This window comes from Diceros bicornis, chromosome X (genome assembly GCF_020826845.1).
Source record: "Diceros bicornis minor isolate mBicDic1 chromosome X, mDicBic1.mat.cur, whole genome shotgun sequence".
NCBI lineage: Eukaryota > Metazoa > Chordata > Mammalia > Perissodactyla > Rhinocerotidae > Diceros > Diceros bicornis.
In genome coordinates, this window is record NC_080781.1 from 106633417 (window position 1) to 106661125 (window position 27709).

The following is a 27709-nucleotide window of genomic DNA, read 5'->3' on the forward strand; positions in this document are numbered from 1 at the left end:
GTATAGCCTACTATTCACCTAGGCTATATGGTACTAATCTTACGGTAGTATATTCAGTCCATCATTGACCCAAATGTGGTTAAGCAATGCATGACTGTACTGATGTCAAAATTCTCATTACTTCTAAACTCTGGCTTTCCAATGCAGTAAGACTCTCTTTTGCTAAAACAGCTGGAGACGTGCATTAGACACACACACACACACACACACACACGCACACACCCCTGTGGAAAATCTAAGCTATTTAAACACCATAAACATAAAGATTTTTTTTTTCATGTTTTAAAATGCAGGAATAGAAAAGACTACACTTTAAGGAACAGAAGATACCTGGGCATTTCCAAATTAATTTAATAGACAGTAATGCATCAAAGGGAACCCAGTCCCTTGGAGCTCTCTGGACATCGGCATAGGTTCCTGAGAACCTTAGGACCATTCCATGTAGAATACCAAAATTTACTAAAGCAAATAACAAGCTTAGTCTCATTATCTAGAAACATATCAAAATTCTGTGATAAAATTAGAATAGTTTTCAAACAACTTATGCCAAATATTTACTTACCTAAGTACTTCTTTAAATCTGAGACTTCAGTGTGAGTAACTATAAAACAGGGGCAATATTATCTTTAACCCTATTTACCCGAATAACTTTTTACTTTGGGGATAACAATTATGAATAAATAACAGCCATTTTAATAAAATATGTGGATTTTTTTAAAATTAGAATTACTTAAAAATTAAAGATTACATTTTTTATCAAATAGCTTAAGGATAATTCAATCATATACCTCACATGAAAATCTACAATAAAAATAATCACAATTTGACCTATCCGACCTTTTATTATATGTATAGGTTTATCTGACATTTGTTATATAAAGAGTCTATCTTATGACATTATTTTGTCAAGATATCCCAAGAAATTATTGTTTTTTAAAGAAAACATTACCTATTGAAAATAACATGATGAAGAGCATCTGGACTGTTAAACAACTTAATTTGAATATCCTCTTGGAGTCTGTTTTTCCATACTACAGAACATAGACACGAGCTATCAAATACCTACAAAAAATGAATGCTGTTATGTTAAGAGAAGAGGTAGAGAGGGAGAAAAGAAATTTCAGACTTTAATTTTTTCGTTCAACTTTATCCACAGTTTGCATCGGTAATATACATTTAGTGTTCCATTTATTTTTAAATGCATCAAAAAATCAGTCATGATAGATCTGTGACCAATACAAACATTTCTGAATTCTTCAAAAAATTCAGTTAGAAAAGTCAATAAACTAGCATTCTGTAAAGATAATTACTAAACAAATGGAAATGCATTTTTACTCCTTATTTCAAGAAATTTCTACCATATCCAACATCACTTCTTTCTTGTGCCATACAGTAATAAAATTTAGCAGAAGTAGCTATCCACTGCATTTTTAGGGCCTAATAAAATATTTTAGTTTGATTATTTAACCCTCTTCAAACCACAAATCAATTCAAATAATGATAATCATTCTTAATTCAATAACTGCTGAAGTAAATATATAATAACCATAAAAACAATTTAGAATAAATTTTACACTTATTTAAAAACTACTAAAAGAAATACGTCAGAGCCTTGATATAATGTGTCCTTGGGGACTATGCTGTGAAACTGTCTTGGAGGTGGTGTTGCCTTTGGCACTACAGTAAATAAACTGCCATGGTATGGACCTCAGATAGACCCATATTAAACGGAATTTTGCTTTGCAGTAAAGAATGCTACATTGAGGTTCTGGTGTATTTTCTCTTTAAAATAATAATTAATTGACAAGTAAGTGAAATGCAATAAAGAAATGGCCTATAATTTCACTAATATTTCAATAATATGAAACAGGAAAATACTTGTAAAATAATTAATATCTAGATTGATTAATAAGAGGAATCCTATAGCATGATAACTATGAAAGCAGTATGAATGATTGTTGTAGCTTTTAATGGTCACTTTATTTGGAATATTGTCAAATTACTACATTAAAAAGTAATAACGAAGGTATTTATTTGCCATTTCCTACCTTTATTACCCAAGTTTTCACTAGGGAAATTGATTATGTCAATGAGGTGTTTTTTAGATCCAACTGAAAAATAACTAATTAGCTCAAATATTTAAAGTCATAAATTACTAATAATTTACTTTTTAAACCTTATAGTCATAAGAAGCTTTAATTCTTTAAAAGCTCCAATTTGACCCTTGGGGAATGTAAAGAACACATCTGTAGTCTAAAGCTAAAATTTAATTACATGGCTTCATGCCACCTGGTCAAAAAAACTAGAGCTGTTCCTAAACTGACCCTTACTACACCACTTGGCACGCTAGATTTTCCTTTTCTATATACCCTTTGAAATACCCAGGCCAAAATTTTTAATAAGTTGCATCCATATTAAGAGGTAACAAGTGCAAATAATCACGTATTTAAGATATGATACTTGCTTGGCTACTACAAAAGTAATTATACTAAAGTTATTCTATAGGAAACAGAGTTATTCATTACAGTAATGTTTTTGAAAAGTTCTGCACTACTACCAACATAAATTTATCCATCTCTAAATTAAACAAGGACTTCATGTATCATAGTATAGTTATGAAAATATTTATAGAATGGTCTATGTTTATTTCAACATTATGTTAATTGAGGATCATAAGATTTATAGGATCCACAAATGGCCAGATTTCAAATAAAAACCTATTCTTCAATTGTTGCTCTCTGAATTTGAATATAACTAAAGGCAGCACACTGATGTAATGCTCCTAAAAGTCAAGACATAAACCCAAACTCTGGCAGTTTTATCAAAATGTCCCTGATGATTAGTACCTTGCTAGTTCTCAAAAACGTTACTGCTTTGTGTAACATTTTTAATACAGAAATAAAATACTCTTCAAATAATACATTTAAAAGATGATTAAGTTTTGGAAAATTAAATAGCATAAATTAAGCATATTAACATTGTTTTTCTGACAACATGAAATAACCAATTTAAGGAAAACTGCAATGGACTAAATAAAAAACCACAAATGTCACAATGTGAGGCACATTTAAATCCTCACATATTACTGAACTTACAAAATCTACTAAAATATTTTAAAGTTCCATTGATTCCATTAATACATAAAAAGAAACTGCAAAAATGCTTAAGACCATATGAGTCATCAATTACACAGGCACTTCACATGTAAACAATCTACAGTACAACTGAAAATATTTTGGCACCAACCTATGATACTAAAAGAATTTAATATAAAGCCAGAATTCTGTGTCTTCTACTCATTTTTTTCTAGAAAACTAAGACCAAAGATTGAAGAAATTGTGTATAAACTAGAATTAGAAGTGTATTAAATAACTCAAATATAGAATCATTTTAAATCGGTAAAAAAATGATTACCTTATTCAGATGTTCTAGTATGCTATGATATAAAAAATTAAACCTAATGTGATTATTAAATTGAAACCACATTTTAAATTTAGTATCAACCTGATTTTTGAAAAATAATCAAGGTTATCAACTGACTTAGTAAAAAGAGAATTTGAATTTACCAAAAACTCTGATTAAGTTAATCCAGTTTTTCCCCCCAAAAACTCTGGGCAATTCAAAATTTAATTTTGATGTTTTAACATAATTTTTTTAAAACCTAAGGCTTGATCTAATAAAATTATTTTTCATTAGACATTCTTATTCATTTTGAGATATTGGAAATCACTTCGAATAAATGAAACTATACACTTATGATTTTTAAATGTTATATCAAGCTGTAGAAAGCTGAGATGCCTTGGTTGTAGGTAATTCAAGAAGAGCCTGAACTGTGACACCAACTTTCACAAGACCTCTTTCTTCCAAAATATGATGAGGCAAACAGAGTCTTTCCTGAAAAACAAAACCAATGATATCTGAACATTTGTTTTTTAATAGTGCAGTAAAGCCTAAATAAGCCAGAATTGGATTTTTAAAACATGTTTTCTATAAAACTTAAAGTAAAAAAGTACACAATTCTAATTAAATTCTAATTCTAAAATGGCTGTTTCAATAGACTTTTATGGTATGGGATTATATTTTAACAGGCTGTGTTTTGATCTGAGGTTGACCTGATGCACACAGTAAGCAAATATTTTAAAGTGAGACAGTCATGCTAGATGTTCCCTAAGCTCTTGTCCTGGAGTAGAAATAGCACTACATTTCCAGCCAAGAGATCTAACGGCCACACAATATGAAGTATTAAAGGTACAAAATTCCCTGAGACTCAGTTTCTTCATCCTGAAGATGGGACTGTGTGAGAAACAAACAGAACAGTCTATATGTGGAAGTGCCTTGTCAACTGTTCAGTCCTGTACAAAATTGGCTACTCTGGTTCCTTCCACTAGTTCTGAGGTTCCATGGTCTCTGATATATGTAGCACTTCAGTACTTTTTTTGTCTTAAGGTTACTGCCCTCCAGCTTCTAGTGATGTTGTGTTGCTTCTTAGTTCCAATAGTCTAGAAATTGATAAATAACAACTGCCTCCTCTTCTAAGCACATCACATGTGTCACCTGAGCTTCACAATTCTATGAGAAAGACGTTTAGAGACAACTTTGCATTAGGTTTCATTAGCCTTCACTGATCCTCTTCTAACATCCTTAATATTTCCAAGGGTTCTGTCTTTACCCTCTTCTATTTTTATACTATATCCTCTCCTTGGTATTCTCAAAGCCTTATCAAAACTGCAAGGGTTAACTGCAGGTTTGTGTGCATGTGCACAACATCATATAAATTTGGTAGCTATTTTTGAAGAAACAATGCAGTCCACTGCTTCAGTTGGGACACCCATTCACTTCAGGAAAATAAGCTAGTAATGGATAGAGTGGGTGGCAAACAGACCATCTACAGGCCCCATCTAGTCAATAACTGTGTTTTAGGTGGCTAGCACAGTGTTTCACAAATCTAGAACTATTACTCTTTTTTTTTTTTTTTTAATCCAGTGATTCTTGAAACACTGGAAGCTTTGGCAAGATTCGCCCCCTATTCTGGAATAGTAACAACTATACCTTTCATTCTGACGACTTTCAAATCTTTATTTTCTGCCAAGATCTCTCTACTGGGCTCCAGATACAAATGTCAACTTGATACAGCCAAGTGGATGTCCAACAGACATATCAAAATCATTGTATCCACAATAGAACTACTTCCTCATTAAATTACCTTGATCTTCTTTTTGTATTCTATTCCTCAGTCAGTAATACACTATTGACTCTCTCTCAACGTAAACCTGTGAATCATAATAGTCTTCTCTTTCTTCCTTACCCCTATAACCCATTCACCAAATACTACTGATAATATCCCATTTATCAAGAGAGTTCTCAAAAACAATCTTCCCATCTCCATTTTCACTGCAACATTTGTTGCCTTCCTAATAATTTGCTTATTGATTCAAATAACCACTGAAGTATATATTAGAAAAGAAAAAAACGTTTCAAGTCAATGACCTCAGCTCCCACCTTAGAAACTAGAAAAAGAAGAGCAAATTAAACCAATGGCAAGCAGAAAGAAGAAAATAATAAAGATGAGAAAGGAAAACGATAAAACAAAAAACAGAAAATAACAGAAAACAAAATCAATGAAATCAAACATTAGTTCATTGAGAAGATTTTTAAAAATTCATAAACCTCTAGCTAGGTTAATCAGGAAAAAGAGAAAATACACGGATTACCAATTTCAGGAATAAGAGAAGTAACATCACAAGAGATCTACAAATACTAAAATGATAATAAGGGGACATTATAAACAACTTTATAAGTCTAACAAACTAGACAAAATGGGAAAACTCTTTGAAAGACTCAGTATACCAAAGCTCATGCAAAAAGAAACAGAAAACCAGAATAGCCCAATACCTATTAAAGAAATTGAAATTGTATCACTTCTCAGCCTTTTGGCTAAGATCAAGTGTAGCAATTGAAATTGTAGTTAAAAACCTTCCCATAAAGAAAACCCCTGGGGGCTGGCCCTGTGGCCTAGCGGTTAAGTGCACGCACTCCGCTGACGCAGCCCGGGGTTCAGATCTCGGGCACGCACCGATGCACCGCCTGTCAAGTCATGCTGTGGCAGTGTCTCATGTAAAGTGGAGGAAGATGGGCAGGATGTTAGCCCAGGGCCAGTCTTCCTCAGCAAAAAGAGGAGGATTGTTATGGATGTTAGCTCAGGACTGATCTTCCTCACAAAAAAAAAAAAGAAAGAAAACCCCTGTCCCAGATGGGTTCATTAATGAATTTAACTAAATATTTAAAAAAGAAAAAATATCTATCCTACACAAAATCTTCAAGAAAAGTGAAGAGCAGGGAATACTTCCTAACCTGTTCCACAAGGTCAGTGTTATCTTAAAAGCCAGACAGCGAGATTAAAAGAAAACTAAAGACCAATAACCCCATGAACATGGATTAGAAAAAGTCTAAACAAAATTTTAGCAAATTGAATCCAACAACATTTAAAAACAACAACAACAAAATCCATCATGACCAAGTGGGGCTTATCCTAGGATTCCAGATTTGACTTAACATCTTAAAAAAACCAATGTTATTCACAATATTGTGAAAGAAAAAAATGTTGTTATCTCAGTAGATGTAGAAAAAGCATTTGGCAAAATTCAACATCCATTCCTGAGAACTCTCAGTAAACTAGGAATAGAAAGGAATTACCTCACCCTGATACAAGTCATCTATGAAAAACCAACAGCTAATATTTGCAAATCATATATCTCATAAGGGACTTGTATATGGAATATATAAAGAACACTTACCACTCAATAATAAAAAGGTGAACAATCCAATTAACAAATGGGCACAGGATTTAAAAAGACATTTCTCCAAAGAATATATACAAATAGTCAATAAGGACATGAAAAGATGCCCAACATCATTAGCCATTAGGGAAATGCAAATTAAAACCACACTGAGATAACACTTTCACACCCACCAGAATGGCTAGAATCAAATGGTAGACAATAATCGTTGGTGAAGATGTGGAGAAATTAGAATCTTCATACATTGCCAGTGGGAATGTAAATTGTAAAACAATTTGGCAGTTCTTCAAAAAGATAAACATAGAGTTACCATATAACCTACCAACTCCAATCCTAGGTATATAACAAAGAGAACTGAAACAAGTGTTCAAAAAAAAATTTGTTCATGAACGTTCATAGCAGCATTATTTATAATAAGCAATGAGTGGAAAAAGCCCAAATGTCCATCAACTGATGAATGGTAAACAAAATGTGGTATATACATACGGTAGAATATTATTCAGCCATAAAAAGAAATGAAGTACCGCTTTATGATACAACATGAATGAACCTTGGAAACATGCTAAGTGAAAGAAGCCAGACACAAAAGACCCCATACTATATGAGTTTATTCATATGTAATGTCCAGAATAGACAAATCCATAGAGACAGAACAGCGGAGGGACTGCTAATGGGTAAGAGGTTTCGTTCTGGGGTGATAAAAATATTCTAAACTTGGATTGTTGTGATTGTTGTTGAACTCTGTGACTATACAAAAAAACATTCACTTATATGCTTTAAATCAGTAAATTTTACGGTATGTTAATTATATCTCAATAATAATGCCTACGAAAAAAACCAATGCATGTACCCAATCCCAGGCCTAAAAAAAGAGACCTTCAACCTATACCTTTCAACATATACAAAATTAACTAAAATTTGATCATAGATCTAAATGTAAAACCTAAGATTATAAAACTTCTAGAAATAAACATAGGAAAAAATATTTGTGACCTTGAGTTATGTAAAGATTTCTTTGGTTTGACACCAAAAGCACAATCAATTTTAAAAGATGATAAATTTTAACTCAATAATTTTAAAACTTCTGCTTTTTGAAAAATACTATCATGAGAATGAAAAGACAAGCTGAAGACTGAAATACAACATTTGTAAATCACACATCAGGTAAAGGAATTTATCCACAATTTACAGAGAAATCACAAACTCAACGATAAGAAAATAACCCAATTAAAAAATAGACAAGAGATTAGAATAGACACTTCATAAAAGCCATATAAATAGCAAATAAGCCCTTGAAAAGATAATCAACATCATTAGTCTTCAGGGAAACACAAATTAAAACCAGATTGGGAGGTCACATCAGCAACATGGGAAAGTGAACTATTCCCTTTGTCTCTCCCCTCTAACTTGCAACTAAATGGACATCCATTAACCAACAGAGGATTCCCTACACAACACAATAGGATGCCTGAGTGATCTAAACAGCTATACATCTGAAGGTGGGCGTATTGGATCCCCAGCAAGCCATGCACCTAGGTGAGCAAACCCCTTCCTCTCCCCGGTGGCAGTGATCCAGGTGGTGGATCCTCACACAGCAGTCAGTGTGACTTTGAGTGGAGGCAGGGACAGCCTGCCCACGTGTGAACGCTCTCAGAGTGGTGGCGTGGCCTGTAGGAGGACCCACCTATCAAAGCAGCCTCACCCGAGTAAACACTCCCCAATGAGTGGTGGCAGCTCAGTCTGCACAAAGGTACCCAACCCACCTAGCACAGCAGCTCACTCAGACCTACCCACATGAAGAACCCCAACCCAACAAGTGCAGCAGTCCAGTTGCGACCTGCCCACCAAGCACAGCAGCCCTGCCAGTGTAAGTGCAACTTGTCAAGCAGCTGTGACCAGCACGAATGAACGCAGAGCAGCCCAACCAGCGCAACTACCAGCAGATGGGGCAGGAACAGAAAACACAGCCCCTGCCTCTCCCCAAGCAGTGGTAGGTGGAATCTACAACCTGACACTACCTCAAATGCACCAGCAGAGGATCAACTCATCAAACACCATGAAGAACTACAGTAACACTGCAGAACAGAAGGAAACTGACAAGTCTCCAGAAACCAAACATGAAGTCACAGAAGATTACAATCTAAATGACAGAGAATTCAAAATAGCTATCATAAAGAAACTCAAGGAGTTACAAGAAAACACAGAAAGGCAGTTCAATGAGCTCAGGAATAAAATTAATGAACAGAAGGAATACTTCACCAAAGAGATGGAAGCTCTAAAAAAAGACCAAACAGAAATTCTGGATATGAAAAACACAATTAATGAGATAAAAAATAATGTACAAAGCATAAAAAATAGAGCAGATCTTATGGAGGATAGATTTAGTGACTCAGAAGATAGAAATACACAAATGCTTCAGGTGGAGGAGGAGCGAGAACTAAGATTTTAAATAAAAATGAAGAAATTCTTCAAGAAATATGTGACTCAATTAGGAAAAGTAACATAAGGATTATAGGTATCCCAGAGGGAGAAGAGGGAGAAGAGGGAGAAAGGAGCAGAGAGCTTGTTCAAAGAAATAATAGCTGAGAACTTTCTAAACCTGAGGAAGGAAGTGGACTTACAAGTACATGAAGCCAATAGAACTCCTAACTAAACCAATGCAAAAAGACCTTCTCAAAGGCATAAAATAGTAAAACTGGCAAAAGTCAATGACATAAATAAAATATTAACGGCAGCAAGGCAGAAGAAAATAACCTACAAAGGAATCCTATCAGGCTTTCAGTGAATTTCTCAGCAGAAAACTTACAGGCTAGGAGAGAGTGGAATGATATATTCAAAATACTGAAAGACAAAAACTTTCAGCCAAGAATACTCTAGCCAGAAAAATTATGCTTCAGATATGACAGAGAAATAAAAGCTTTCCAAAATAAACAAAAGCTGAGGGAGTGCATCACCACTAGACCTGCCTTACAAGAAATGATGATGGGAGCCCTCCTACCTGAAACAAAAAGGCAAAGGCTTACAAAGCCTTGAGCAAGGAGATAAATAGACAGACAAAATCAGAAAATTGCAGTTCTCTATCAGAATAGGTTAGTAAACACTTAATTACAACATAAAAGATAAAGCGAAGGAAAGCATCAAAAATAAGTATAAACACTTCAATTTAGTCACAACTCACAACACAAAAAAGAATAATTTGCGATATCAATAACACAGAAAGGGAAGAAAAGGATGGAACCTGCTTAAGCTAATGGAGATAAGAGGCTATCAGAAAATGGACTATCTCACCTATGAGATCTTTTATAGAAACATGGTAATCACTAAACAAAAAATCAGAGCAGAGTCAGAATTCATAAATAAAGAGAAAACTGAGAAAACCATCACAGAAAACCACCAAACTGAAATGGCAGTCAGAAATACAAGGGAAAAGAAACAATGGAAACATAGAACAAGTGGAAAACAAAAGATAAAATGGAAGTATTAAGTACTTATATATCAGTAATCACTCTAAATGTAAATGGATTGAATTCTCAAATCAAAAGACACAGAGTGGCTTGATGGTTTAAAAAAGAAGAACCAACAATATGCTGCCTCCAGGAAACACATCTCAGCTCTAAAGACAAATATAAGCTCAGAGTGAAGGCACGGAAGATGATACTCCAAGCAAATGGCAACCAAAAGAAAGCAGGTGTAGCCACACTTATATCAGACAAAGCAGACTACAAGATAAAAAAGACAATGAGAGACAAAGAGGGGCAGTACATAATGATAAAAGGGACATTCCACAGAGAAGCCATAAGAGACATTCCACAGAGAAGATATAACACTTATTAATACATATGCACCTAACAGAGGAGCACCAAAGTATATAAAGCAACTAATAACAGCTCTAAAGGGAGAAATTGACAGCAACACAGTAATAGTAGGTGACCTCAACACACCACTTACATCAATGGATAGATCATCCAGACAGAAAGTCAACAAGAACACAGTGGCCTTAAATGAAACACCTGAGCAGATGGACTTAATAGATACATATAGAACATTCTGTCCAAAAACAGCAGAATACACATTCATCTCAAGTGCACATGGAACATTCTCAAAGACAGACCATATGTTGGGAAACAAGGCAAATCTCAATAAATTTAAGAAGACTGAAATCATATCAAGCATCTCTTCTGACCATAATGCTATGAAACTAGAAATCAACTACAAGAAAAAAGATGGGAGAGTCACAAATCAGAGTAGAAATCAAAAAATACTTGAAGACAAACAAAAATGAAAACACAACATACCAACTCTTATGGGATGCAGCAAAAGTGGTACTAAGAGGGACATTTATAGCAATACAGGCCTATCTCAATGAATAAGGAAAATCTCAAATAAGTAATCTTAAACTACACCTAAAAGGACTAGAAAAAGAAGAACAAACAAAGCCCTAAGTCAGCAGAAGGAGGGAAATAATAAAAATCAGAGCAGAAATAAATGAAAGAGAGACTAAAAAAACAATAGAAAGGATCAATGAAACTAAGAGCTGGTTCTTTGAGAAGATAAACAAAATTGGGAAACCCTTAGCCAGACTCACTGAGAAAAAACAAGGGAAGGCTCAAATAAATAAAATTAAAACTGAGAGAGGAGAAATTACGATGAATTCCACAGAAATGCAAAGGATTATAAGAGAATACTATGGAAAACTATATGCCAACAAATCAGATAACCTAGAAGAAATGGATAAATTCTTAGAATCACATAACCTCCCAAAACTGAATCAAGAAGAAATAGAGAATCTGAATAGACCAATCACAAGTAAAGACATTGAAACAGTAATCAAAAACCTCACAAAAAACAAAAAGCCCAGGACCAGATGGCTTCTCTGGAGGATTCTACACAACATTCAAAGAAGACTTAATATCCACTCTTCTCAAACTATTCTGAAAAATTGAAGAAGATGGGATGCTTCTTAACTCATTGCATGAGGCCAACATTACCCTGATACCAAAACCAGACAAGGACAACACAAAGAAGGAAAATTACAGGCCAATATCACTGATGAACATAGATGCAAAAATCCTCAACAAAATATTAGCAAATCAAATACAAGAATACATTAAAAGGATCAAACCATGATCAAGCGGGATTTATACCAGGGATGCAGGGATGGTTCAACAACTGCAAATCAATCATTGTGATACACCACGTTCAAAAAAGAGGAATAAAAATCACATGATCATCTCAGTAGATGCCGAGAAAGCATCTGACAAGACCCAACATCCATTTACAATAAAAACTCTCAATAAAATGGGTACAAAAGGAAAGTATCTCAACATCATAAAGGCCGTGTATGACAAACCTACAGCCAACACCATACTTAATGGTGAAAAACTAAAAGTCATCCCCTGAGAACAAGAACAAGACAAGGGTGCCCACTCTCACTACTCTTATTCAACATAGTACTGGAGGTTTTGGCCAGAGCAATTAGGCAAGTAAAAGAAATCAAAGGGATCCAAATTGGAAAGGAAGAAGTAAAACTCTCACTTTTGCAGATGACATGATTCTATATATAGAAAACCCTAAAGAATCCACCAGAAAACTATTAGAAATAATCAACAACTACAGCAAAGTTGCAGGGTGCAAAATCAACATACAAAAATCAGTTGCATTTCTATACACTAATAACAAACTAGCAGAAAGAGAACTCAAGAATACAATCCCATTTACAATCACAACAAAAAGAATAAAATATCTAGGAATAAATTTAACCAAGGAGGTGAAAAATCTATACAATGAAAACTATGAGACTTTATTGAAAGAAAACAAAGAAGACATAAAGACACGTAAAGATATTCCAAGCTCATGGATTAGAAGAATAAACATAGTAAAATGTCTTTATTACCTAAAGCAATCTACAGATTCAATGCAATCCCAATCAGAATCCCAATGACATTCTTCACAGAAATAGAACAAAAAATCCTAAAATTTATATGGAACAACAAAAGACTCTGAATAGCCAAAGCAATCCTGAGAAAAAATAAAAAACCTGCTGGAGGCATCACCATCCCTGACTTCAAAATAGACTACAAAGCTATAGTAATCAAAACAGCATGGATGGTACTGGCAGAAAAACAGAAACACAGATCAGTGGAAGAAAACAGAAAGCCCAGAAATAAAACCACACATCTATGGACAGCTAATCTTCAACAAAGGAGCCAAGAACATATAGTGGAGAAAGGAAAATCTCTTCAATAGTGTCGTAAAAACTGGACAGTCACGTGCAATAGAATGAAAGTAGACCATTATCTTACAGCATACACAAAAATTAACTCAAAATGGATTAAAGACTTGAATGTAAGACCCGAAACCATAACACACCTAGAAGAAAATATAGGCAGTACACTCTGACATCAGTCTAAGCAGTATCTTTTCTCATACCATCTCTACTCAGGCAAGGGACACAAAAGAGAAAATAAACAAATGAGACTACATCAGACTAAAGAGTTTCTGCAAGGCAAAGGAAACCATCAACAAAAGGAAAAGACAACCCACCAACTGGCAGAAAATATTTGCAAATCACGTATCCAACAAGGCTTAATTTCCAAAATATATAAAGAACTCTTACAACTCAACAAGAAAACAAACAACTCGATCAAAAAATGGGCAGAGGATATGAACAGACATTTTTCCAAATAAAATATACAGATGGCCAACAGACACACGAAAAGATGTCCAACATCACTAATTATTAGGGAAATGCAAATCAAAACTACAATGAGATATTACCTTACACCCCTCAGAATGGCTGCAATTAACAAGACAAAAAATAACAAATGTCAGAAAGGGTGTGGAGAAAAGGGAACTTTCATACACTGCTGGGGGGAACGCAATGGCGCAGCCACTATGGAAAACAGTATGGAAATTTCTTAAAAAATTAACAATAGAAATATCATACCATCCAGCTATCCCACTACTGGGTATTCATCCAAAGAACATGAAATCAACAATTCAAAGAGATTCATGCATCTCTATGTTCATCACAGCATTATTCACAATAGCCAAGACATGGAAGCAACCCAAGTGCCCATGAACTGATGAACGGATAAAGAAGATGTGGTATATATATACACAATGGAATACTACTCAGTCATAAAAAAAGACAAAATTGTGCTATTTGTAACAACATGGATGGACCCTGAGAGTATTATGTTATGTCAAATAAGCCAGACAGAGAAAGACTAACACCATATGATTTCACTCATATGTAGAAGATAAACAAACACACGGATAAGGAGAACAGATTAGTGGTTATCAGAAGGGAAGGGTGTCGGGGGGTGGGCGAAAGGGGTAAATGGCACACACACGTATGGTGACTGATAAAAACTAGACTATTGGGAGTGAACACAATGCAGTCTATGCAGAAACTGATATATAACAATGTACACCTGAAATTACACAATGTTATAAACCATTATGACTTCAATAAAATAATTAAATTAAAAAAATACAAAATAAAAAAAAAGAATATTCTGATAAAAAAATGCCCAGAAATATTCTTAGATTCTGATAAGAAAATGCACAGAGGATAACTTTAGGTAAAAAACCACATAAAAAAAACAAAAAAATCTTATATACAGAATGATCCTAATGGGGGAAAACAACGAAAGAAAAGGTATGTTTGTTAACAGTGTTTATCTCTAGGAGGTAGTATTACATGTGATTATATTTTTCTTCTTTATAGTTTTCTGTATTTTAAAATCTTTTCTATAATAATCATGTAAAAAATGTTTAAAAAAACTTCTGAGAGAACTGCAAAATGGTACAACCACTTTGGAAAATAGTTTTGTACTTTCTTATAATGTTAAGCATACACCTACCATATGTTCCAGTCATTCCTCTCCTAGGTATCTACCCAAAATTAAAGAATGCATATATCCAAAGACTTGTATATAAATGTCATAGCAGCTTTATTTGTAATAAAATTGGAAATAATCCAAATGGCCATCAACAGGTCAATGGACCAACAAACTGTGGTATATTCATACCACGAAATACTACTTAACAATAAAAAGGAATAACCTATTTATACATGGAACAAAACTGATGCATCTTAAAATAATTATATTCAGTGAAAGAAGCCAGAAAAAAAATAGTATATATTGTATCATTACATTTATTTACAACTCCAGATAGAAAATGCAAACTAAACTATAATAACAGAAAGCAGATTAGTGTTTGCCTGGGGAAGGAAGGATTGCAAGGGACACAAGGAAACTTTGGGCGTAACAGACACATTCATTATCTTGACTATGGTGATGATTTCATGGTGTTTGTATATGTAATACTTATCGAATTGTACACTTTATATATATGCACTTTATTGTATGCAATTACATCTCAATAAAGCTAGTAAAAACACAAAAATATCTTAAAACCAAAAAAAAGTTAAATGAAAAAACTAACTCTTACCATTTCCAAGTCAGAGAAAAACAAATTGAAGCTAAAAATATAACTCTTCCCCTGCTGCCAGTAGCTAGAGAGTTTTGAAAATGGGAGTTGATGACTGGTCCCTCCATTGCCTCCCTTATGGTGAGGATGGGTGGGGCACTAACCCTGCCCTCAAACAAGCTGGAGAGAGAAGAGTATGCTAAGTAGAATAGTTTTCAAAGGACCTTCCCATTTATCCTCCTTGCCTACAGTATCAAGACGGTGTCTAGAGTATGTTAGACTATCTTTTTTCTTTCATGTAAAAGACGAGAAATAGAAAGTATCCAAGTTAGAGGGTAGGTTCTGGAGTTAAAACACCTGGGTTCATAGTTTGACTCCACTGTTTACTAAAGGCATGACCTTGGATAAGTCCCTTAACCTCTCTGTGCCTCAGTTTCCTCATCTATGAAATGTGCATTCATTCAATAAATATTTATTCAGAAACTCTCGCAAAAAATTCTTAAAAATTGCAAAACAGGAAAATGTATATAATGCAATAATAACTAGAAAAAAAACTTTTCTATTTTCTCACTAAGAGACTAAGTATAAGAAAGAAAGAACTAACATAAAAATGTTCAAGAATCAAATTTTTAAAACATCATGTCAAGCATAGAGAAGAGGTAATTAGAGAAGAACAGCATGTAGTTTCCAAATTACACAGTAATTCAATTGATACTCTTTATATAAATTATATTTATTCACTTGAGGAAAGAGGTTAAAGTGGAATCTGCAGACCAGATTATTACAACACTGTTAAAAAGAGAGCTTTACTACAAAGCGATAGTAATCAAAACAGCATGGTACTGGTAGAAAAACAGACACACAGATGAAAGGAACAGAATTGAAAGCCCAGAAATAAAACTACACACCTACGGACAGCTAATCTTCGACAAGGGAGCTAAGAACATACAATGGAGAAAGGAAAGTCTCTTCAATAAATGGTGCTGGGAAAACTGGACAGCCACATGCAAAAGAATGAAAGTAGACCATCTGCTTTTATCATTCACAAAAATTAACTCAAAATGGATCAAAGACCTGAAGGTGAGATCTGAAACTATAAAACTCCTAGAAGAAAACATAGGCAATTCACTATTTGACATTGGTCATAAAAGAATTTTTTCAGGTACCATGTCTACTCGGACAAGGGAAACTGAACAAAAAATAAACAAGTGGGATTTCATCAGATTAAAGAGCTTCTACAAGGCAAATGAAACCAGGATCAAAATGAATAGACAACAGACCAGCTGGGAGAAAATATTTGCAAATCATATATCCAACAAGGAGTTAATCTCCATAATATATAAAGAACTCACACAATTGAACAACAGAAAAATAAACAACCTGATCAAAAAATGGGCAGAGGAAATGAACAGACATTTCTGCAAAGAAGATATACAGATGGCCAATAGGCACATGAAAAGATGTTCAACATCACCAATCATCAGAGAAATGCAAATCAAAACTACACTAAGATATCACCTTACACCCATGGGAATGGCTATAATCACCAAGACAAAAAATAACAAATGTTGGAGAGGTTGTAGAGAAACGGGAACTCTCATTCACTGCTGGTGGGAATGCAAACTGGTGCAGCCTCTATGGAAAACGGTATGGAGATGCCTCAAAAAACTCAAAATAGAAATATCCTATGAGCCAGCTATCCCATTACTGGGAATCTATCCAATGAACCTGAAATCAACAATCCAAAGAGGCTTATGCACCCCTATGTTCATTGCAGCATTATTCACTATAGCCAAGAAGTGGAAGCAACCCAAGTGTCCCTCAACTAATGACTGGATCAAGAAGATGTGGTATATTTATACAATGGAATACTACTCAGTCATAAAAGAAGACAAAATCGTCCCATTTGCAACAACATGGATGGACCTGGAGGGTATTATGTTAAGTGAAATGAGCCAGAAAGAGAAAGACAAACACCACATGATTTCACTCATATGTGGAATATAAACCAACACACCAACAGAGAGAACTGTATGGTGGTTACCAGGGGCAAGGGGGTTGTGGGGTGGGCACAAGGAGTGAAGGGAGGGATTTATATGGTGACTGACAAACAATAATGTACAACCAAAATTTCACAATGTTATAAACTATTAAGACATCAATAAAAAAACAAGTCATAATCTCACATACCAGAGACAAAAAAAGAGAGCTTAACAAGCATAACTCAATATACAAGTGTATCAAATCAACACATTGCACATCTTAAACTTACACTATGCTATATGTCAATTATATCTCAATAAAAATAATTTAAAAAAAATAAAATAAAAGGAAAAAGAAAACAGAACTAGATTGTGATCTGCTAACAATGTCACATCCTCTCAACAGTCAGTCATGTTAATGTTAGGCTTATAATGTTTTCCAAAAAAGCAATATTTTGATTACTCATTTTCATTATACATTTACAATATTGCTTTAATTTTTAATTTCATAGTACTGCAATTATTACATGAAACATAAGCCAATTCCTATAAATTTCAAAGTTTGTCCAGTGAGATATTATCATATGTTACTAAGATTTCCAGTTTGACATTTTAAATAAAGTTTAAAACACTGTTCACACTGAATGCAAATCTTCCAATCAGTCTATCCATGAATTTACAAAGGAGACCAAATGTCCTCCAGCAGGAAAAATGAGATGGCATCACAACCAACTTGTAATATGGCCACTAAGTTGTTTCTTCAATGATGTATTTTATTAGTAAATTTTTCAATCTATGTAGCTATCTTATAAATGACTTTAAAAGCAGCTTAAAAACATTCATTAGATAGCTGTTCCCATTAAAGCTGGAACTCAGTCGAAGGTACTGAGGGAAGGTATTCATTTTCATGTTCAGAAAGCATTATTCATTCCTATTGTGAAGAAGAACCCCAGTATGCATGTAATAAACTAATATTTAAATGATCATTCTGTTAGAAAAATAACAATTACCTGTGAGACACCCAACTTTTTACAGGCATCAAGAAAATTTTCCACATTTCTTCGACATTTTGCCATGCTCAGTTTAGGCTGTAAAGCAAGGGAAAAAAGGTATATTTTCAGGCATATTTATACTGAAGTTAATCAAAACTGAAAATTGAACTTATTGAGGTATATTATTTAAAGAAGCTTCAAGAAGCTCTATCTTCCTTTAGACAACTAACAAATTATAGACAAAACTTACCACTGCTGGTGATGGCACGTGAATACTAGCTACAGAGCGTGGCCTTATGTGATTGGCTAAATGGCAAAGAACAACTCCATCCATCAGTGCAGCTCCAATGTCATCAGGCAAAATTACTTTTAACCTGGATTCAAGATTCTACAAAGAAATGGGTATAAATCACAGATATTCTATCTATATATGCTATACATATATATTACTAATCGTTATATAATCCAAACTTTTAAAGAGCACTGAAAATAAAATCCATATACCTTGTTAATTTTCCAAGTTAAAACCCATTTCTAATAGCAGATCTGAAAGGTCAATCCAACTTACGTTGCGAAGTTGTCGTATTTGCTCTCGTTCTTCCCGTAGATGTTCCATCTTTCTTCTCATTGTAAATCCTGGATCTGCCGCCCCATATTCCTGCCGAGATGAGCGACTAAAAGCTATAAAAACAGAAATTTTCTAGCTTATTACAAAGCTAATAGGAAGGATCAACCATCGGCAGGGAAAGAGGCATAATAAAAAGAATCAGTACAAAACTACATAAAACACTATTACTTATTAATACATTCTAAATATTTTTTACAGAATATATTTGAAATCTACTTATCTGCATAATTGAAAGCAACAGGGAAGACAAGTGTAACGATTTCTACCACCTATACATGTTCTTAAACATACGTTATTAGAAACTTATGATCCAGGTTAAAAATTATTATTGAACATAAATCAGCCTTTATTATCTTTAAAGAAAAAGGAAATTATTCTTGAAGGTCAATACAGTTATTCAGGAATAAAAACTATAATTCAATACCTTGCCAAGTAACATGGATCCATTTTCTTTTGGGCTTGCCAAATGCGAAAAGATCCCTTTTTAAAACCACAATATAATGGAGTGCTATAATTTCAAACAGTGTTTGGTCTGCTGGCAGAGTGGTCATTCTAATAGCAGTCACAGTAGAGTAGAAATAAGACTGCAGTATATCTAAGACAAAAAGCTGAGGTTTCAGGAGCTTGAAGGTAAAGAGGAAGAAAGAAATGGGGAATGGGAATTGGAAAGACAAATAAGGTTAAGAGAAAATTACTTTTAGGAGAGGGGAAAGAATCTACGTGTACTCAAAACTATGGAATCAATCCCATTTAAGCTGGGAAACTCTAGTTTCATACATAACCAATAAATCTTATTTGCAGAATATATATTTACCTGATCTAGGTTTCAAGCCAAAGGGACCATGTGAAAAACCATCAGTTCTATCATATTCCTAAAAACAGAAAACAAATAAAACCTCTTTTCTTTCAAAATAATCAAGGTAGCTATTCAGATCCATTCCAATTTTGAGAAGTATTTATTTTTTCCATGATTAGTGGAGTAGAGAAAGGTAAACTGCATTTCAATTCAAATTGATACATTTCACTTTTCAAAAAAGGTCTATAAATATTTCCTAATTGACCTGACTAAATAAGCCTTTAAATTCTTCTCTCTCATAATATAAGGAAAATGAAAAAGAAAATTAGTGAAATGTACAAAATAAATAGATATTATTTTTTGAATGAAGAACCACACTAAAGTCTCCCAAAAAATGAAGTAAGCTTCAATAAAAAGATAAGTGAAATTAGCAACATTTACTCAGTACCTACTATGGACTTGACACTTAGTGGATAACCTGAGGCAAATCTACACTTTCATACTAATAGGGGCTGCAGAGTTATAGATGACAAAGTATTATCTTTTCTATTTGAATGCACATTGTTTCAAACTGCTTTCACACAGTGACGTGCTGTGGAAAGAATTGTGGTATATTTAAAAAATCTGAACTTGGATTCGGAAAGCTTAGGCTAAGTCTTGAGCAAAACATTTAATTTCTCTGTGACTGTTCCTTCATCTTTAAAATGAGGTGTTGTGAAGATTAACTGAGATAACCTAAAAAGAAGCACTTTGTAAATTATAAAGTCATAAGATAATGTAACTTTAGCAGCATCTTATTTAATCTCTGCAACAACTACGAAGTAGCTGGAGTCTAGGCTTCAGTCACTTCTGTACCATTTATTGACTGGGGTCTTTGGGAAAAATTATCAGTCTGTTCAGCTGTAAAAGGATGAGGATAATACCCAGCTCACAGGACATCTCTTAGGTTCAAATGTACAGGTGAGCACTTTATTAATAGTAAAGTACTATGCTAATTATTTATACCATTTTCCTTTCACAGATGATATTGAAGCAATCAGAATTCTGTTGATTCTCTGCATCTTCTGCTGATTAACATCTGATACGCAGTTCAAGTTGAATGTTAGTTGGGCTACCAAAACACACGCTCGCCACCCTATCCATCCATAAGTCTCATAGTTTGTCTTCATTATTTCAGTTAGAGTGTCATACTCTCCCCATGAGCATAGATCATAAAATCATAAAGGAACTAGGCAAAGAAGTAGTCACTTATACATTTATAATATTTATATATAAGTAGTCTCTTATACATTTGTTATAACTGAAAGTAAAAGAAAGGATTTACAAAAGTATGTGACAAAGACTAATTTTAGGATATCCTAATTTAAATCATTTTCTAAAAGAATGTAAACCATTTTAACTGCCATACAAATAATTTAGAAACATGTTAATAAAACTAATGTCCAAGTCCATTTAAAAGTTTTATAATGCAACTCACCCAAAACAATAGACAATCCTGGCTTTTTTTTAAAAAAATTAACACCACCTATATAAAATGAAATACCATCTAACTAACCAAAGTTATATGGTGAATTTGGATCATCCAAATATTTAGACAAAGTCCTGAAATGAATGCATAATCATTTATTTACTAATACCAAAACACTTAAAATACTAAATAAGGTAATCTGAAGTAGAAGAGATACTACTTAGATTTTTTTAAATTTATCTCTTGTTGTAAAGCAATCGGTTTAACCAAATTACAAGAATCAGTCATACACACCCCAGAGTATTTGGCTGTGATCTCACAAACTCGAACTTTCACCTACCCCTTCTCCTTATGCCTCCACTTAGATCTAAGATGCTAGGTAATGTGTACCCTCCTGTCGATAGGAACAACCCACTACAGGGATGTTTCTCGTGGAAAAAGGAAGTTTCTCTTGCATTGCTTTCAGACCTAATTGGTTACGAGAAAAACCAAAGGCCATTGCACAATGCTAAAGTACTCCTTTCAAATTTAAAATTTTAAAACGATTCTTCTCAATAACTTCAAAATATGGTTGAATTATAAAACATAAAAATTCTATAAAGTGAATTCTTGTCTGTGATTTATACACATTTTCCCATAAGCAATTTAAGTGACACGTATTATGAATATCTGTACAAAAAGATGGTGTTCTTAGAATTTTTTATAGGCTAGGTTTGTACAAATTAACCTACTGTGAATTTTTAAATATGGGTGAATAAATTACATCGTAAAAAAAAAAAAGAAAGAAAGATGAGGTTAGAGAGAAGAGACAAGGAAGAAACCTATGAAAACACATATAAAAACAGAACTTGTACCTCAGATGATACTGGAGATTGTGGTGACATATTAGCATTATCACTGTCTTGCTAAAATGTAAAAATAAAAAGATGAAAGATGAAATTAAAATACAAATGATGATTTAGACATATAAAAGGAAAACTGAAAATTTCTGATCAACTGCTAAAGGAAGAATCTGAAGAATACCACCTACCACCTTGCCACTCAAAATCTGTGAACCAGCAGCATCAGCATCCTCTGGGAGCTTGTTAGAAATGCAGAACCTCAGGCCCCACCCAAGACCTACTGAATCAAAATCTTATTTCAATAAGATCCCCAGGTGATTCATAAGCACTTTAAAGTTTTAAAAGTACTATCTACTCACATAAAATATTTCTTATAAATTTATTTCCTTCAAATATCACAAATTAAAAACTTATTCGTGTCTTAGAAAAGATACACATGTTAAGATTAATTCCTGATGGGAAATGGCAACAATATGTTACAATCTGAGACACGTAAGTGGAGGCATGCAAAAATTTCATCACCCCAAATAAGGACATTTACCTAGAAAATTATGTCTATCTAATATAGGCTTAGAAATAATTACAAAGAATTTAATTGCATAAAATAACATTAAATGATCCCTGTTTTCTGAATGACTACTACCAACCAAATACACAAATCTTAACATTTAATCTTGAATATGCATACCACATAGGACATTTATTCATCATTCAACAAGTAATTACTGACTACCTACTATATGTCAGACACTGTGCTAGACACTGGGAATACTGAAATTTAGTAAAAATATCATCCACTCAAGGATCTCTCAGTCTAGGGGGAAGATAGGTTCATTTATACAAGTAATACAACCTTCTCAGTACAATGATAAAGCTATGCATGGCACATTATGAGGCACAGATAAAGGGCACTTGGGGAAATGGTGGGGGTTGCGGAGAAAGGCAAGTTTCCTGAGAAAGTAAAAAACTGAGTAGGTGTTTACAGAAAAAGAAGAAAGGGAACAACATTCCACAAGGACAAAGACACAGAAGCAATAAATGAAAGGATGAGTGCAAAAAACCTTTGAGCAGTTCCATATTGCTGGAGAGTACACTGAAAGGAGAACAAATCGTTGAGTTGAGGCTGATGTGGTAAGCAGGGGCTTGATTAAGAAGGACCTAGAATTTGCCTTCTAAGTGATGAGGAGACATTCAAGGTTTCTAAGCAAGGGAATGGTCTGATCATGTTTGTGTTCTTTGAAATGATTATTGTGGCTAGGGAGGAGAATGGACTGGAGAAAGGGAGAAGACCAAGGATTCTATCGCAGTAGCCCAGGCAAGAAATGATGAGGGCCTGTGTGAGGGCAGAAATAGCAGAAATGCAGGTGGGGAATGTATTCAAAATATTTCAGTACTAAAACAAAAAGTAGGTCTTGGTAACTGATTAGATATTGAGGCAGGCAGGACCAAAGCAGGTATAAAATATAAAGGGACAGGGAGAGCAGCCAAGCTGAACTTCTAGTTCAGGGATCAGCCAACGTTTTCTGTGTGATTCCATTTCCTAAAATTAAAGGAGTTTTCAGAAGCCCTGCCAAGTACCTAACATCAAATTAACTACCAATCCCTCCAAACAACAATACACAAAGCTTAAGTATTTATGGTGATAAGAATGCATCATTTCAAAAATGCTAAGCTGCTGCATAGCTTAAAGTGGTGAGGTGGAAAAATTTATAATAATGCACAAACTGTAGAAATCTACTTTCAAATGTTAAAATAGGGCACAGAACTTATGGAAAGAAATTAATAAATTCCAAAGAAATCTCAATTGATCACCAGGTTGATTTAGGAAGATAAAAGATGGGAAAATGTAAAAATTTTAAATTCATGAATTACAGTTCCAAGATGAATGTTAATAAAATTCTAAAACTGAACTATTAGAAATTCTATTCTAAATAAAGGACATATGGCAATTACATGCTTAAATTAATAATTGTACGATGATGCTGAGTTTTTATTGTTGGAGAAAACCCATGCATTAAATCAATAACAAAGAAACTAAAAGATGGGTTACATTTTATTCTGATTGAACCAACTACGTACAAAAAGTAAATATTTTAAATAATTGCTGAACATACAATGGAGAAAAGAAAGTCTCCTCAACAAAAGGTGTTGGGAAAACTGGATAGCCACATGCAAAACAATGAAAGTAGACCCTTACCTTACACCATACACAAAAATTAACTCCAAATGGATTCAAGATTTGAATGTAAGACCTCAAACCATGAAAATTCTAGAAGAAAACATAGGCAGTACGCTCTTCGACGTAGGTCTTAGCAACATATTTTCAAGCACCGTGTCTGACCGGGCAAGAGAAACAATAGAAAAAATAAACAAATGGGACTACATCAAACTAAAAAGCTTCTGCACAGCAAAGGAAACCATCAACAAAACGAAAAGATAACCTAACAATTGGGAGAAGATATTTGCAAACCATACATCTGATAAGGGCTTAGTCTCCAAAATATATAAAGAACTCATGCATCTCAACAACAAAAAAACTAACAACCCAATTAAAAAATGGGCAAAACACCTGAACAGACATTTCTCCAAAGAAGATATACAGATGGCCAATAGGCACATGAAAAGATGTTCAAAATCATTAACTATCAGGGAAATGCAAATCAAAACTACAATGAGATATCACCTCACGCCCATCAGAATGGCTATAATTAACAAGACAGGAAACAACAAGTGTTGGAGAGGATGTGGAGAGAAGGGAACTCTCATACACTGCTGGTGGGAGTGCAAACTGGTGCAGCCACTATGGAAAACAGTATGGAGATTTCTCAAAAAATTAAGGATAGAACTACCATATGATCCAGCTATTCCACTGCTGGGTATTTATCCAAAGAACTTGAAAACACCAACGCATAAAGATACATGCACACCTGTGTTCATTGCAGCGTTATTCACAATAGCCAAGACTTGGAAGCAACCTAAGTGCCCATGAAGGGACGAATAGATAAGGAAGATGTGGTATATATACACAATGGAATACTACTCAGCCATAAGAAACGATGAAATCCAGCCATTTGTGACAACATGGATGGACACTGAGGGTATTACGCAAAGTGAAATAAGTCAGAAGGAGAAGGTCAAATACCATATGATTTCCTTCATTAAGTAGTAGATAATAACAACAATAAACAAACACATAGACACAGAGATTGGATTGGTGGTTACCAGAGGGGAAGGGGGGAGGGAGGAGGGCGAAAGGGATAATTCTGCACATGTGTGTGGTGATGGGTTGTAATTAGTATTTGGGTGGTGAACATGATGTAATCTATGCAGAAATAGAAGTATAATGATGTACACCTGAAATTTATACAATGTTATAAACCAATGTTACTACAATAAACAAAAAATTAAAAAAATATAATTGCTAATATTACCCTCTTTTCTCACCTCATCGTTTTCATTGCCACTTGAACTCTTCCTTGATGATTTATACTGAAAAATATTTAAAGCACATGCTTTATTTTTCCTTTAACATATGAATTCACTACTAGTAAACTATATGTGAGGTTTATTCATATTTTGGTACTTTTATTAAATTATCTGATACTAAATTTAATTACATAACCAGTTTAAATAGCCCTACTACTTGCTAATAGCTAGCACGTATAGTACTTTCTATGTGCAAAGCACTGTTCTAAGTACTTTACATATATCAAGTAACATTTCCTCCCTAAACCAACCCATTTCCCATTCATTCAGGTTTGCTATCTGAGGGTTGTCTTAAATCTTCCTTTTTCTTAATCCACTATATTCAATACGTCATCAAGTCAATTCTTTTTATTATCTCTCTCAGACTTACTTCTTCTGAATTCTCACAACTACCACCCTATCCTAGGCCCCCTTTATCTCACACCTAGTCTATAATCTGACCATTCAAAAATGTCATCTATTGTTAAGAAACCTAGTGATTTCAGGAAAAAAAATACTACATTAAAGGTAAATATTGACTATATAATAACAGTAGTAGTGATAATAGCTAACACTTATACTAGTGCTTACTATACACCAGGCACTGATTTAAGTGTGTTACAAGTATTAACCCATTTAATCTTCATAACAACCCTGAGGTAAATACTATTATCTCTACTTTACACTGAGGCATAGAGGTAATATGCTCAATATAAAAAATGCTAGTATGTGAAAAAGTGCTTTTTAGAGTCAAGGAGATACAATATAACAACCACTAGAGTTCTTACTTCTGATTCCTCCTCACCACAAATAATCAGTGGCAAATTAGTGGAATACTAACCTTCTCAAAACACTACTTGCAACTCATGACTCTCCTGTTGAAAAACCTACTAACTTTAGGATTATGTCCAAATTTCTTTGCCTAGCATTCAAGGTTCTCTTTAATGGTTCCCTTTACTTATGCAGTTTTATCTTCCATAACTCTGGAAAAATAGATAACCTACCTGACAGTTCAACCACAAACTGGGGGGTGAGCAGTATTAGGGACTACAAATACAAGACCTAAGGTCCTCCACTGTCTCTCCTGTGACTTAAGACATCTATCGCTAATTTCCAGGGTGCTCTTTCCAGCTGATCCCAGACATAGTCTCAATACGTTTTCAACCCAATGTTCCAGATAGCCACTGAATGGAGATGGCATGTGTGAATAAACCTATTTGCTATCCCTAGGCATGATGTTCACTTATGTCACTTATTCTTGGTTTTACTCCACTTTTAAAAAAGAGTGACATTTGGACAGCAGACTCCAGGACTCCAAGATGGCGTCAGTCATACCAGTGAAGGAGAAGAAACTCTTGGACGTCTAAATAGGGGAGCTACCAAGCTGGATACTGATGCGGGATTTTATCCCTAAAGGCACTGTTGGAGCATTTCTAAGAGGTTACTAGTGGTATTACAAGTATGTCAATGTGAAGAAAGGGAGCATTGCTGGGGTTTCTATAGTGCTGGCAGCTTACATGCTTTTCAACTACTGCCTTTCCTACAAGGAACTCAAATGTGAGCAACTACGCAAGTACTACTGAAGAGGGCCCAGTCTGGAGGGCACCGTCTACATTCCTGACCATGACCTTCTTTGCCCAGCACCCCTGATCTTTGCTGAATCCTTTCATATCCTAATGGAAAGTTAACACCCGATAAAAGATGATTGGTACAAAAAAAAAGAATAACATTTGAGTGAATCACAAGCTAATATTTATTAAGTGCATACTCTGTGACAAGTGCTGTTCTAAGCACCTTACATTATTAAATAATTCAATAGTTATAACAATCCTGTGAAGGAAGATACTATTAGAGTCATTTGAGATAAAAAGAAATTAAGCTCAGCAAGGTTAGGTAATTTGCCAGAGTCACACAGTCAGTAGATATCTCAAGTAAGGACTGGAACCCAAGTGGTTTGATTCTAGAAGCCCAGGCTCTTAACCACGATGCTATATTCCCATCTCTAAATCCTGAATGATTAGTAGGAATTTGTAGGGAATAAAGGGCGGATGGGCATGGCACTCCCAAAAGAAGGAAAGCACAAAGGAATAAAAAAGCTCAGCCCATGCAGAAAACAAAGAGTATAGTGTGGCTAGTGAGGAGAGTGAATTATGGCAGGTAATAAAACTTAAGAGAAGTAGGTAAAGATGGCCTATGAAGTTTTTAAAAAGTCTAAACTTTATATTATTGACAATGGGGAGCCAATAAAGAAATTTAAGCCAGGGATTTCTCTAAGGACTGTGAAACTAGAGAAAGGGGAA

General features: G+C 34.3%; 1 protein-coding gene, 1 non-coding gene and 1 pseudogene across 7 annotated transcripts in view; 1 reads left to right on the plus strand and 2 right to left on the minus strand.

Moving 5' to 3' along the window:
- Positions 1–1099: 1099 nt before the first annotated feature.
- LRCH2 (leucine rich repeats and calponin homology domain containing 2) overlaps positions 1100–27709 on the minus strand; it is a 101158-nt gene continuing 74548 nt past the window's right edge. For 4 of the 6 annotated variants that reach the window (XM_058536552.1, XM_058536551.1, XM_058536557.1 and 1 more), the window contains 7 exons: positions 25389–25433; positions 21957–22007; positions 19653–19710; positions 18779–18891; positions 18461–18598; positions 18229–18306; positions 1100–3894 (listed from right to left, as the gene is read on the minus strand). In XM_058536552.1, coding sequence (XP_058392535.1) covers positions 3775–3894; positions 18229–18306; positions 18461–18598; positions 18779–18891; positions 19653–19710; positions 21957–22007; positions 25389–25433 — 603 coding nt within the window. In that variant the 3' untranslated portion in view covers positions 1100–3774. The remainder of the gene's footprint in view (positions 3895–18228; positions 18307–18460; positions 18599–18778; positions 18892–19652; positions 19711–21956; positions 22008–25388; positions 25434–27709) is intronic. The other 2 variants (XM_058536553.1, XM_058536555.1) reach the window with 1 other exon arrangement.
- LOC131401491 (small nucleolar RNA SNORA35) lies at positions 21485–21613 on the minus strand. The gene has a single exon (XR_009217693.1). It is a non-coding gene; the product is annotated as a small nucleolar RNA SNORA35 (small nucleolar RNA).
- Positions 26729–26992, plus strand: LOC131401351 (ATP synthase subunit f, mitochondrial-like; annotated as a pseudogene).